The following is a 12,344-nucleotide window of genomic DNA, read 5'->3' on the forward strand; positions in this document are numbered from 1 at the left end:
CCGACCGAGTACGTGTACGCCTTGCCAGACGCCAAGTTGCAAAAGCTGGTCTTGTGCAAGTACGGCGACGTGTAGCTTCCGACGCTGTACGTGCTCGCGACGGTCTTGACACTCTGGTCACCGAATTTGACGGTGAGGGGCTTGGACTCGGAGCTCGCAAACGAGAGCGAGATGCCGTCGACGCAGTCGCCCGAGATGCCGAGATGCACTTGGCTGACCGACGGCGCGGCGACGACCGACGGAACCGCCAATGCCGAGAGAAGAAGCGTGCGAAGCGAGGATGGAAAGACCATGGCGAATTGAAAAGTGAAAGGACCTATGCCACCAACGCTCGCACCGCGCCAGCGCACCGCTTTGAATCTCAACGTCTGATTTGGGTCATGAGATTCGGCATCTGTTTACCCAAAGTGCATTTTGGCAACAGATGTGTGCTTCCTAAATGCTGGTAGGTATAATACCTTGATCAGCAATATGATCTGATATCGATGCGTCAACCAAGTGCCTCCGCATCAAATATCCCAGAAACCTGAATCGAACGGCCCAGTTATCCGATACCGAAGCGAATCAGAGGTCTCGATCCACGACTGCTGGATGCTTTGGCAACACCTAACGACGGTATCCACACCAAGGACACTCGAGTAGTAACAGTACAGTACAGTACCAACGCTGCACCTGATACTGTGTGGTACTACGCGATTGCTCGTGGGTGTGCTCCGGTATCAGATGCGGCCTTGTGCATTGAAGCAACATGCAACACAGATGCCGGTTCGTCTGTCGCGTGATCGCTTGGGCTACGGCAAGCTCGGACGCTGTGTGCTATTCGACAGCAACGCTCGGTCGTACGATCACCGCCAGCATGAAAGCGGCGGTCCTCAACGGGTACCGTAAAGTGCGGTTAGAGTGCCTAGGAGCACTAATGGTATCATCGATAGGCCGTCGAAAACGTTGCCCGGGAATCAGACGATCACGCCGAATAAACACATTGCGACCACACGTTGAGCTTGACAACGGGCAGGAAGATTCCGGCGTCGTGCCACCACACATGTACGACATGGACTGGCGATTCGAATCTCGCTTCAAGCCATTCAAAGCACCACTCGCACACCAATCATGCGACAAGAAGCATCCGAGAACCTGCGTGGGAGTGTACGGACCTTTCCACCACCAATCTGTGGGTTTCGAGGTCATGACCACTGTCGACAACCGGGCACTTGGCCACCGATCGATGAACGCTCGTGACTGCAAGGGCGAAGCTCGTATGGATGCTTGAATTGACGCACTTTGAACGAATATAGGAGAGTTACCTTGGAGCAAGGGTCAATGCGTCGTCCTGTGAGTCGACTCGGGGAGACGTTTGGCAATCAAAGTACTAGTCTTAACAACATAGTCCGTCGAGTCTGTAGAGTCGCCTTGTAGCCGACAACGCGGGTGGACAAAGCATGGGCGTAAGGCAGCAACTCTATAGCTACACCTCGAGTGTGAGAATATGCGTCCGTCATCCTGGTGAACGGACCTGCTGATACATACCGGTGCAAGCGTTCAGGAAGGGTATAGAAGAGATGTAATATCTCTCATATAGCCTTGCTTTCAGCCTCCATGACACAATACTCTGTGCAAAGTTGGTGCGCTATGGCCAAGTCGCATTCCGTCGAAAGACAGCAGCCGGTCGTAGCGTGAAGAGCGCAGGTCGTACAGAGAAAGTGTATGTTGTGTATCATTTTTTAAGTTACTATCTACAGCACGACCGTCTCGACCGAGTAGTCGGGGACCGTGCCCGTCTGGGGAAGGCGCGCGCCCGAGAGCAGCTGGTCGAGCTCGCCGTGGACGTCGGCCATGAACGTGCACGTGTCGAGGTGCTGGGCCACGAGCGCCTGCGTCTCGCCGACCACACGGTTGATCGCATCCTGGTGCGTGTCGCTCTCGAGCACGAGGCGCGTGAAATGCACGTCGACGAGCAAGCTCATCCACTCGATGACCGCCGTCAAGTCCGCGTCCTTGCGCACGTACCACTTCTTGAGCAACGCGAGGAGTGCGAGCACATCTGGCAGCGTCAGCGTCGCCATGGCATTCTGCAAGAAGACATCCGTCTTGGGCAAGATGACCACAAGGTGGACAAAGTGATCGACGAGCTGCGCCGGCGTCTTGACGCTAGCGTCCTTGGTGAGCTTCTCGTAGCGCTCGACGCTCGCGGTCGTCGCGTGACGCAGCACAAACTTGACGATGCGGATGCTGGTGGCTTCGTCAATGTCGGCGAGGCAGCGCAGACTCGTGTCCAGAAGCCCCCACTGCTTGTGCGCGAGCAAGGTCGGGATGAGCGCCGGCAGCGACCGGCTGCAGAGGTGGCGCGACCGAATGAGCACGCGGAGCTCGCGCCAGAGACCCAGCGACGCCGAGGCAATGCAGCGAGCCGCGACTTGCGTCACAAAGAGCGGCGAGAGCACGCCCCGAACCTTGTTGCTCTTGCCGTGCTTGAAGACGTACTTGTCAAAGACAGCAGCGAACGCGTCGCGCGTCGGCGTCACCGACTCGTTCGTGAGCTGCTCGAGGACCTCCTTTTGCGCGTCGTTGCCGACGAGCATCTGCGCCGGCCACGTTTCGACTTCGAGCGCCGGCACAACCGAGGGCACGTCCTTGTTGTCGACCTTGGTCGAGATGAGCACCGTGCTGGTCGTCATGGGCGCCGCGCCCTTGCCGAGCACCGTCGCCAGCGTCGACGGACGGGCGTGGAACGCCGTGAAGAGAACCGCCTTTTCGTACACGAGCGCGAGGCTGTGCACCGGAAAGGCAAACACACGGAGGAGGTTGCCGTGCGAGTTGGCCGCGAGCGGGTGCGTCGAGAGGCAGACGCCGTACTTGCTGTCCCAGAGACGCACGTCCGACGTGGACGCGATCGCGACCGTGTGCGGCGCGGCCTCGCAGGTTTGGTAGGCGACCGCGCTGACCTTGCGGCGCTTCTTGCCGTCGGTGACAGCGAGCGACGTGAGGTCCTTGACGCCGTCGGCCGACACGCTTTGCCAGAGACCGGACGCCCACAAGAGCGAGAGCGACGCATCCTTGGCGTGGAACGCACCGGACGTCAAGTCGTCGGTCGACGAAAGCGTGTCCTTGCGGTGCAACACCGCCTTGTTGGTCGTCGTGTCGAGCGTGTAGATGCACACGTTGTACGTCTCGGCCTTGGTCAGAAGCGCCATGTAGAGCTGCCCGGCGGCGTCGGCGTCAACCGACGCAAAGACCGTCGTGAGCTTTTTGGCCTTGCCTTTCGCTTTGGCCGGCGCAGCCACGAGCGTCGAGAGCGCGCCGTTGTAGAGGTGGATGCTGCCCCCAACGGTCACAAGGATGACGCCGTCGAGGCGCGGGTGCGTAAAGAGCTGGTGCACCGGGAACGGGAGACCGACCGACGGCAGGCTCGCGTCGAGCTTGGTGGTTTCGGCCGCCCACGAGATGAGCTCGGTCTTGGCCTTGCCGCGCACTGCATAGTAGATGTACTTCTTGCCGTGCTTGACGGCCGGGACCGTGATGGCCTGCGCGCTGTCGGGGCGGAAGTCCCAGCTCTGCAGCTGGAGCGCGACGCCGGACGCGTACATGGCCGTGTTGCAGCGCACGACCTGGTCCGAGGCCGTCACGAGGAGCTGGCCGCTGGTGCCATGGAGGTAGGTCGCGCCCACGACGGTCGACGCCCCGCGGCTCGACCAGCCGCAATTCACTTCGAGCATCTGCGTGGCATCCATCGCTTCAAGATCTGATCGAATGGGCTTGGACCAACAGAAGCTGACGGCCAATCGAAGCCGCCGGCCAAACCCGGAGCAAACCCGGAGGTTCATACACCATTTCATGTGAAACGCCCACAGAACAGCCGGCAAGGCGCAAGCGCTCGTGTCGGCGCTACGGTCGCGACGGCGTCGTCGATGCTATGTAGTCGCGTGTACTTTGTGTCCAAGCGTCCACCATGGGCGTCCATACACTATCGGTGTCTGTAGTGGGCGCCATCGTGCGAAGGCCTACGAGGGGTTGTGGCGTATGTACACTATTTCTTGCAATTTGGCGTCCACCAAAAACAACTTCAAGGCATGGCTGGAGGGCTGGAAGGTGCGTCGATGGCATGCTGGATAGAGCGTTGTACTACAAAAGAGCTCGCGCCTCGTCGCTCTTGTGAGCTAGAGCACGACGCCTAGACAGTCCCGTATGAACAGTTCCGAATCAGCAGTGGCGAAGGTGGCCGTGCACCATCGGGAATCACGCATATAGCATTCGATCAAAATGGCGCTCTGGCTTCACCTTGGTCGGCTTTTCGCGATCCACTTGATTGCGTGGAAGCGGGAATCGTCGCTACAAGCGTAGTCGACATCGGTGGGCCAATGCAGCAATTTGCTTTTTAACGATTTAAAGAGCAATGCTATCTATCTTTGATTCAATATGGCACGCGTTGTGGGCCTGCAACGATGTGACAGCACCTTCTGCTCTGCCCTGCAACGTGTCTTCTATCACTGTGCCAACTATGAGCGATTCCATTCCAAACGTGATTTTGTCGATCAAGTGGCCGCGGCGTCCAGCTCGGCGATCTTATTTCTGGCACAAAGGTGTATTTGTGGTAAACGCCACAAATAAAATCGTACTGCGCTCCGGCTGCAAGTCGCCATGCGCCAAGACCATGTCGACCCCGACAGCGGCGCTAGGCCACAGAAAATGCGAAAGAAGGAGGTGCAAGATGACGTGTCTTAACTGCCCTTTACGTCAGTCGCACAAATGGCTGCAAGAGCAACAAGAACACAAAACACCGGCAAAACCGTGTTGCCAGGGTTTATACTAACGACGTCTCGGCCGCGGTGTCGGCCGCCGCGCCCTTGGCCTTCTCTTTCCTGGGCTTCTTCTCGTCCGCCGGCGGTGGCGGCGCCCCCGAGGCTTCTTTTGAGGCATGCGTTGTAAACTTGATGATGAGCGTCGGCGTTGTGATCGGTTCGTCTTCGGGGAGGCGCCGCCCGTCTTCGCCTTCGGCGTACGCAAAGTTGGCAGCGACCGTCGCCGACACGACGTGGGCAATCTCGCGCACGGTGGCGCCCTTCTTGACGAGCACTGCGTGGCCAAAGACATCGCCTTCGGTCGTTGTAAAGTTCTTGAGCGACTTGACCGGGTACACGACAACCATGTTGGCCAAGTCGACGGCGGCGTTGATCGCACCGCGGACACCGGTGCTGCCGTGGCGGAAGAGCACCATGTCCAGTACATGCTCGAGCCGCTTGGCCATCTTGGGCTCAGGTACTTTCAAGGTCGCATCGTCTTCGTGGGTTGTGAAGAACATGTCGCCCACATCGTACTTGATGAAGCCCTTGGCGTGGAGGTTCCGGAGAAAGCACTCGGAGGCCGCGCTCGCGACAAAGCACTTGTCGCTACCGTACTTTTCAGCGACGTTGGCAATGTTTTTGTCCGTCTCGGCGCCGACATCGGCCTTATTGAGCACGAGGATCGTCGGGAACCGAATCGCTAAGAACGCGTCGACAAGTGCGTGCACTTGGGGTTCGCCCCACGCCGTGAGATTGCATGGCTCCTTCGCCATCTCGCCGAGCGCGTTGAGGACGGCGACGACCGTCGACGATGACGCGCCGTAGCCCGAGAGTTGCTGCTGGAAGGTCGTCCGGAGTGCGGCCTGCGTCGCGTTATGGCGCCGCGCGATCGATGGCCAGCGCTTCCAGAGGTTGTTGTAGATCCAGTTGTGGATCTCGGATGTGAGCCAGTCGGCGTCGTTGAGCGGGTTGTACCCGATCGTCGTCTCGCCCTTCTCGTTGGTCGTGCCACTCACGTCCACAATGTGCATGAGGACATCGGCGTGCCGAAGGTCGTCAAGGAACTTGTTGCCGAGGCCCGCGCCTTCGGACGCACCTGGAATGAGCCCGGCCACGTCGAGGAGCTTGACGGGAATGTGGCGCGTGCCGTCAACGCACTGGCCATACTTGGGCGCACACACGGCGGTCTTGCCGCGGGCTTTGCACGGGCACTCGGTCATGTAGTACGTAATGCCTTCGTTGGGCTCGATGGTCGTGAAGGGGAAGTTGCCGACCTTGGCCTTCCCGTCCGTGACCGCGTTGAAGAACGTCGACTTGCCCGCCGAGGGCTTGCCGACACATCCGATCACGAGCTCCATTGCCACTGAAATCGCACTGGCGGCGGATTCGGCATCGACGAGGGCGGATTCGGCATGAACGAGCTCTGTTTCGGCATCCGGATAAGGAAGGTGGCATCAATGCCGCCAATAAACACCTTGGGCGTGGCACATGCCGATGCAAGCACGCATTTGCGATGGAGAAGGAAGCCAAGCAAGTGCTGACGGACGCGCGCAAGGACGCGTCGGGCGAGCGCGCGCTCCTGCGCGTCCTCGACCTGGTGACCAAGACCGAGTCGCTTCCGCTCTGCCAGCATCTCCTCCTCGGTAGGCGCTCCCATGTCCATGGACGACGTGACAGCGCAGGTAGGCTTGGATGCGATGGCCGAGTCGCCGACGACCTTTTCCCGGCTGCTCTTGCTGCAGAACGTGAGCCGCATCGCGGCGATCCCCGACTTGTCGGAAGAGAAGGCCGAGTACATTGGCTACACGCTGGGCGGTCTCGCGCTCGCGGTGACCGACCGGGCGGCCGCCCACAAATCGCTCGCCCGCACGACGCAAGGCCATCCCATGGTGCTTCTCGGCCTCGCCGCCTACATGGAAGACGCGTTTACGAGCGTGGAGCCAACGCTCTTCGTCATGTGCTTTCAGTCCCTCGTTGAGCGTGCGCTCGCTGGCCCCACAGGTATGCTCATCAGCAGTCGCTGGATCTCGGTTCTCATGGCCTGTGCTTGCGTAGCGCTCATCGTCAAGCAAGCCATCACGGCCGCGTGGGTGCGTCTGAGCTGGCGTGCGCTCGAGAGCGGTGCGATGGACGCTGCGTCGATGCTCGTGCACACTGGCGTCCGCGCCGTGCGCCTCTTGCCGCTCGACTCGACCGAGAACTGCGCGGTCGCCCTTGCCCTACTCCGTGGGCTAGCTGACGTCGCGCCGTCATTGAACGACCCGGCGCCGACGCAAAGCCTCATTGCGCTTCTCGTGAGTCTACTGCCGCACGTCACGTCCGGTAGGTGTGCATGCGACGTTGTCGCCTCTCATATGTGCCGCTTGTAGCATCGACCCGCGGTGGCCTTGGCATGCTCTTGCTTCTCGAGTCGCTTGTCGCTGCCTCGGACTTTAGCGTTGTCGCTGCCTTGGACGGTCAAGTCTTTGTGCTGCTGGCCTTCTTCCTCGCATCTGTCGAAAGCCCAGTGGAGCAATCGGCCGTCTTGCGGCTTCTCCGCGTCTGGCTCACCGCTCTCTCGTCCATGCCGACGCGGTCCGTGGTCATCGAAAGCCTCTTTGCGCCCGTGCTAGCGCTCATGACGTCGGCGCGTCAGCCCGAAGCGTCAACGGTCTTGGCGCTTCTCCAAAACGTCCAGTTGCTTCCGTGGGCGCCTCGCGCGTCCGCGTGTGAGGAGGCGAGCCTGCACCCGCAGTACGCTGTGGCCTCGCTGCTCACGGAGCTTGCCACGTCATCGACGCTCGACGGCTGGTTGGCGCAGACGGCCAACGCGCTTGGTTCGTCGTCGGATCGAGCGTACGACGTGACAGTGGTCCTGGCGGCCGCGACCTTCTTGTTCGAGTCGCGATCGACGATGGTCCTTCCCGCGCTTGCGCTCGCTCGCGCCTGTGTGGCAACATGGCCGCTTGCTGGGCGGATCCTCGTACCCAGTCTCGTATACGTCCTCTCGCGCGCGACCACTGGCAGCGACACGCAAGCCATTTTGACGGCGCTCGTGAGCACGGCCCGGGACGCCGAGTGCATGAAGACGCTGCTGCGGACCGTCAAGGCGCTCAGCGCCACGCACCCGTCGACGGCCCTGCGCGTGCTCTACCAGATTTGGACGCTCGAGTCGCGCGTGTACTCGCGGTATGTGCGCTTGATCGCTCCACGATGTTTGAACCCGCTTTGTGGCATAGACTGGAGCAGCTCTTGAGTGAGCACCACGAAGAGTCGGACGCCGAGTGGCCGCTCGTGCAGCTCTACACCATCTACCAGCTCTGCGGCGTCCGTGGCGACCTCGGCCTCAACTTTATCACGACCGTGCAAGCGCGGTTGGAGTCGTCCTTGCCGTCGCTTGCGGCGGTTGCCCTCGGATGCGTCCGGTCGCTGTGCGTCGCCGACTGCCTCGACTTTAGCACAGCCTGCAAGATCATTGCGTCCAAGCTCAAGAAGAAAAAGGTACATGGTCGTCGTCGCGATGGCGTGTCGCAGCGGTCTCATACCATTGTGGACAGATTGTCTGCAAGGACCACGTGCTCGTTCAAGTTGAGCTGTGCCACTTGTATGCGGTCGGAGGTTCGATCCTCAGTGACACGCCGAGTTTTCTGGGGATGCTCTGGGACGCGACGGCCCACGACGACGCCGACGTCCGCCTCGCCGCGTACACGGCTCTGAATGCGTACCCGCTGCACCTCGTCGGGCTCAAGGCGCGCAGCGACACGATTGGCGATGACCAAGCCGACGAGCAAGCGGTCGAAGCGCAGCTGCAAACCGTGTTGACGGCCTTGGAGACTGAGACGAGCGACGCGACGCGGACCATGATCACGACGCTCCTGCAGGTACTTTTAGTGTATTTTCTTTGTTTTTACGGGATTTTTCATGATGTTTGGGCTAGCGCGTGGGCAAGGACGAAGCGACGCAGCCGCGCAAGCGGTTTGTGGCCGAGCGCACGTCGGGTGCAGCGACGCGCGCCATGGCCAACGCGCTGCCCAAGCCGTCGGCCCTGCTCGAGTCGTACAAGGCGACGATCCCGCTTGGCTTGCGGCAGGCGCTCGGCGGCGCTGTCCTCACCTCGTTTGGCTACGTCCCGCTCCCTTTGGACGATGCGATTCGGAAGCGCAAGGAAAAGCATCTCAAGCACTTGGAGAACCTATTGTCGAGTGCGACCGACCTCCTCGCGCAGCTCGAAGACGAAGCCAAGGCGACGGCCGATGTCCCGCTCTTGTTGGCGCATTTGCATGGCTGGGACAAGTTTCTGCACCATTACATATCGCTTGTCCGCGATAGCGAGGCGCTGCGCGGCGGCTTGGACGACGGCGACATTGAGTCGCTCCGCCGTGCAGCGCTGCATCTTTTGTCGCGCTGGGAGCCGCTCGTGGGCACCAAGCCCAACGTCGCGATCGCCCTTGGTGTCCTCGCGCGCCTCTTGCCGTCCGAACTCCACGTCCTTGGCGGCCGCATCGTTGAAGTTCTCTTGCGGGCGCTCACCAAGGCCATGCAAGCACACGCGTCTTCGTCGATTGTCGCCGACGTTGACGGTCCCAGTGCCGCGATCCTCGGTCTCGGTGTCGCACTCCAAGGGGCGCTCAGCATGCACGAGACGCGCGTCGACGAAGTAGTCGAGAAGCTTATGGGCATCGCGGTGTCCGAAGCGGCGTTGGCGCCATCGTGTCTCATTGCATTGGGTCATATTCTACCGGCCATCATGCAGCACGGCGCATCGGCGTCGATCACCGCGCTCTGGCACTGGCTTTTGGAGCAGCTCTTGGTGACGACCCTCGAGAGCTCAAGTGACGTGGACAAGGTGCGCACGGCGTTGATGACGCACCCGGCGTCATTGACACTCGTGTCGGTGCAGCGTGACGCGACCGTGGGCCATGCCATCGTGGCGCTCAGTATGGCCAGCGAGGGTTGCATGGCCGTCGAAGAGCCGTCGTGGCTTCTCGGGCTCTACCATTTGCTGCTTCAACTGGCCGAACACGGAGTCGGTGATGCGTGGAGCGCTCTGCCCCCGGTTCTGTTGCACTGTGTGACGTTTGAGCTCCTCGGCTGGACCGACGTCGATATGTTTGTGGCCAAATGCCAAGCGGCCGTCGACAAGGCGGTGCCGCAGGCCCTCGTCGCGCTGCCGTACTTGCTCTGCCGCACGACCGCGCTCGGTCACAGCATCTCGCCCGAGGTGCCCGCTGCGCTCCACGCGCGTCTCGAAGCCATTGCCTCGGACGCCGGCCGCGAGTTTGATGCGTCGGCGCGGTCGTATGCGACGCTGGCCCTCGCCAACCTCTTGGGCACGGGCCTCGCGATCGATGGCAAGCCGACCGTCTGGAAAGGTACCTAGGAATTGCACGGAATCTTTAAGGTTCCATCAAAGCACGTAGGCCTGTTGGTCGACAAAACGCAAGCCGACGCGATCGTGTCGACGCTGCAGCAGCTCTGCGCGCTCTGCCCCGTGCAGCGTGTGCGCGTGCACGCGGCGTGGGCGCTGGGTGCCTTGTCGGCGCTCACGACGGCGTCCGAGTCGTTCCAGATCAAGTCGCGCGGTTTGTGCTCGCGCCTTATTCGACAAAGTGGCGACACAAATGTCTAGGTCTGGACGCGGGCTTGCAGCTGCCGACAACGACAGCGACGTACAAGCTCCTCGACAAGCTTCGGCAGTGCAAACACCCGTCGATCTCGGATGCTCACTGGGTCGCAGCGAGCCTTTGCGTGCTCTCCGTGTGCCACGTACCGACATTTCAATATGCGACGTTGCTCTTGCGATTCTGGAACGCCCGCCTCGGCCCCGATGTTTCGGTCGCGGGTCTGGCCTTTGCGGTTGGCCACTGCGGCCAAGACCCGTCGCTGTTGAGCTTTCTCTTGGACCTGGCCGAGCTCCCGCGCTTTCGCCCACTTCCGGTGGTCGTCCAGCTGCGCTACCTGGCCGACATTCCGACTCTTGCCAAGCTCATTGCGCCGCCGCAGCTCGACACGATGTTGTCGCACGTCGTCGCTGCGATGAAGTCGGCCGAGTATGGCACTGCGCTGGTCTCGGCCCTCGCGGCGTGCAGCTCGGCGTCGACACCGGCCCGTGCGATCGCCGCCACCGTGGTCTCGGACTCGCTCTTCAAAAGCCTCGTGGCGCTGCACCCGTCGAACGACGTGTGGCGTCACTTGGCCAAAGCCATGGTGGCGCTCGATGCGAAGAAGGGCAAGACTGCGCTCGTCGCTGCCTCGGAAGCCAAGACTGGTCCGCTGGCGTTGGCCGGCTGCGTCGCGTTGACGTACCTTTTCGAGGCCGGTGGCTGCAGCTCCAAGGACCTCCAAGCGATCGTGCTCTGGCTGGCTGCGGGCCACCACGCGCGCGCGGACGTCGAGCTCGTCGTCAACCGCACGGCGATGAGCGCGGCAAGCCTTGCTCCGATGGACAAGTGGTGGTGGCTCCACAATACGCTGCACTGGATCGGGGTGGGCACCGGTGTAGCGGCCGTCGAAAGCGACGGCTTGTGCCAGCTCCTGAGTGCGCTCTGCCTTGTGTGGGGCGGCGAGCATGGCAGCAAAGACGTGCTCTTCCTCCACAGCGAGTCGCTGGTGAGTGCGCGTGTGCTGCCGACGGCGTTTGTCGACGTCTTTGCGCGCGTCACGTCCGAGCTCCCGATGGCACCGAACGTCGACTTGATGGCGTACGTCCAGCAGCTGTGCGCGGCCGATCGCGGCAGCGTCTGGAGCCACATGCTGCGCTACGGCTACACGCTCCATGGCGGCGTCCGCCTCGAAGCGAGTACGATGCTCGACACGTTGTGCGACGTCTAGTCTAGTCGTATCGAACTAGAAACGTGATATCAGTTGTTGGTCGACTAGCTCGAGGAGTGGAGTACGCGTGCTGGTGATTTGCAGCGCCGATCCTGTCGGCGGCAAGCGAAAGCGTAAGTGGTGATCCTACCAACTGCACTAGTGCGCGATGGACCATGATACCCTTGCCCCTCGACGCTGCATCGACTCGCCAAGGCCTGCATCAAGCAGCCTCCCGTCATGACCTCGCTGCCTCGCGACTGGCTTTGTGCAGAGTCTTCAATGCAGAGTGACACAGCCGACGGCAGCACCAGGCTCGAGCCATTCTTGGCCGCTATATCTTCATCTACCCGCTGTCAACTTGTACCCGAGCGACCACAGTCGGTCATTTCTGCTGTTGTCGACCTGGTTCTGCATGCTGGACATCGACGATTGGGCTGCGATCGTCATATCCACGCAACTCGATCACAGAGTACACCAAATCCCAACGACATGTATTGTATCAAGTTGATACTAGACAAAGTTGACCTCGTCGCCGTCGTACGGCACGTACTCAAGCTCATGGCAGTTGTCAAACTGGAGGTCGTCGCCATTCTTGTAGGCGGCGGACGGGTCGATGCTCGAGAACGCGATGAATTGCTCCATCGTCCGCTTGGTGCCGAGGCTGTAGAGCTCGATGTCTTGGCTAAAGTGCTCGTCGCTCGTCGTCGAGAGGCCGAGGACCTTGCGGATGCGGCGCTTGGAGTTTTGCTGTATGACCCAGCGCGCGCCCCAGTC

General features: G+C 61.1%; 4 protein-coding genes across 4 annotated transcripts in view; 1 reads left to right on the top strand and 3 right to left on the bottom strand.

Annotated features, from left to right (window-relative positions):
* Positions 1–1,690: 1,690 nt before the first annotated feature.
* SDRG_03950 (hypothetical protein) lies at positions 1,691–3,756 on the bottom strand. Its single transcript, XM_008609599.1, has one exon. It carries the CDS (start codon positions 3,726–3,728, stop codon positions 1,734–1,736), a length of 1,995 nt encoding a protein of 664 aa, XP_008607821.1. The 5' UTR covers positions 3,729–3,756; the 3' UTR covers positions 1,691–1,733.
* A 937-nt stretch (positions 3,757–4,693) lies between these two features.
* On the bottom strand, positions 4,694–6,169 carry SDRG_03951 (hypothetical protein). The gene has a single exon (XM_008609600.1). The coding sequence runs from the start codon at positions 6,134–6,136 to the stop codon at positions 4,799–4,801; it is 1,338 nt and encodes a 445-aa protein (XP_008607822.1). The 5' UTR covers positions 6,137–6,169; the 3' UTR covers positions 4,694–4,798.
* A 106-nt stretch (positions 6,170–6,275) lies between these two features.
* On the top strand, positions 6,276–11,635 carry SDRG_03952 (hypothetical protein). Its single transcript, XM_008609601.1, has 9 exons — positions 6,276–6,421; positions 6,465–6,779; positions 6,834–7,100; positions 7,148–7,946; positions 7,997–8,258; positions 8,315–8,638; positions 8,695–10,129; positions 10,178–10,339; positions 10,387–11,635. Exons 1-9 carry the CDS (start codon positions 6,292–6,294, stop codon positions 11,586–11,588), a joined length of 4,896 nt encoding a protein of 1,631 aa, XP_008607823.1. The 5' UTR covers positions 6,276–6,291; the 3' UTR covers positions 11,589–11,635.
* A 445-nt stretch (positions 11,636–12,080) lies between these two features.
* SDRG_03953 (hypothetical protein) overlaps positions 12,081–12,344 on the bottom strand; it is a gene marked incomplete at both ends in the record, with an annotated part of 1,254 nt that continues 990 nt past the window's right edge. The window contains one exon of the mRNA XM_008609602.1: positions 12,081–12,252. Coding sequence (XP_008607824.1) covers positions 12,081–12,252 — 172 coding nt within the window. The remainder of the gene's footprint in view (positions 12,253–12,344) is intronic.

This window comes from Saprolegnia diclina (assembly GCF_000281045.1).
Source record: "Saprolegnia diclina VS20 unplaced genomic scaffold supercont1.9, whole genome shotgun sequence".
Classification (NCBI taxonomy): domain Eukaryota; phylum Oomycota; class Saprolegniomycetes; order Saprolegniales; family Saprolegniaceae; genus Saprolegnia; species Saprolegnia diclina.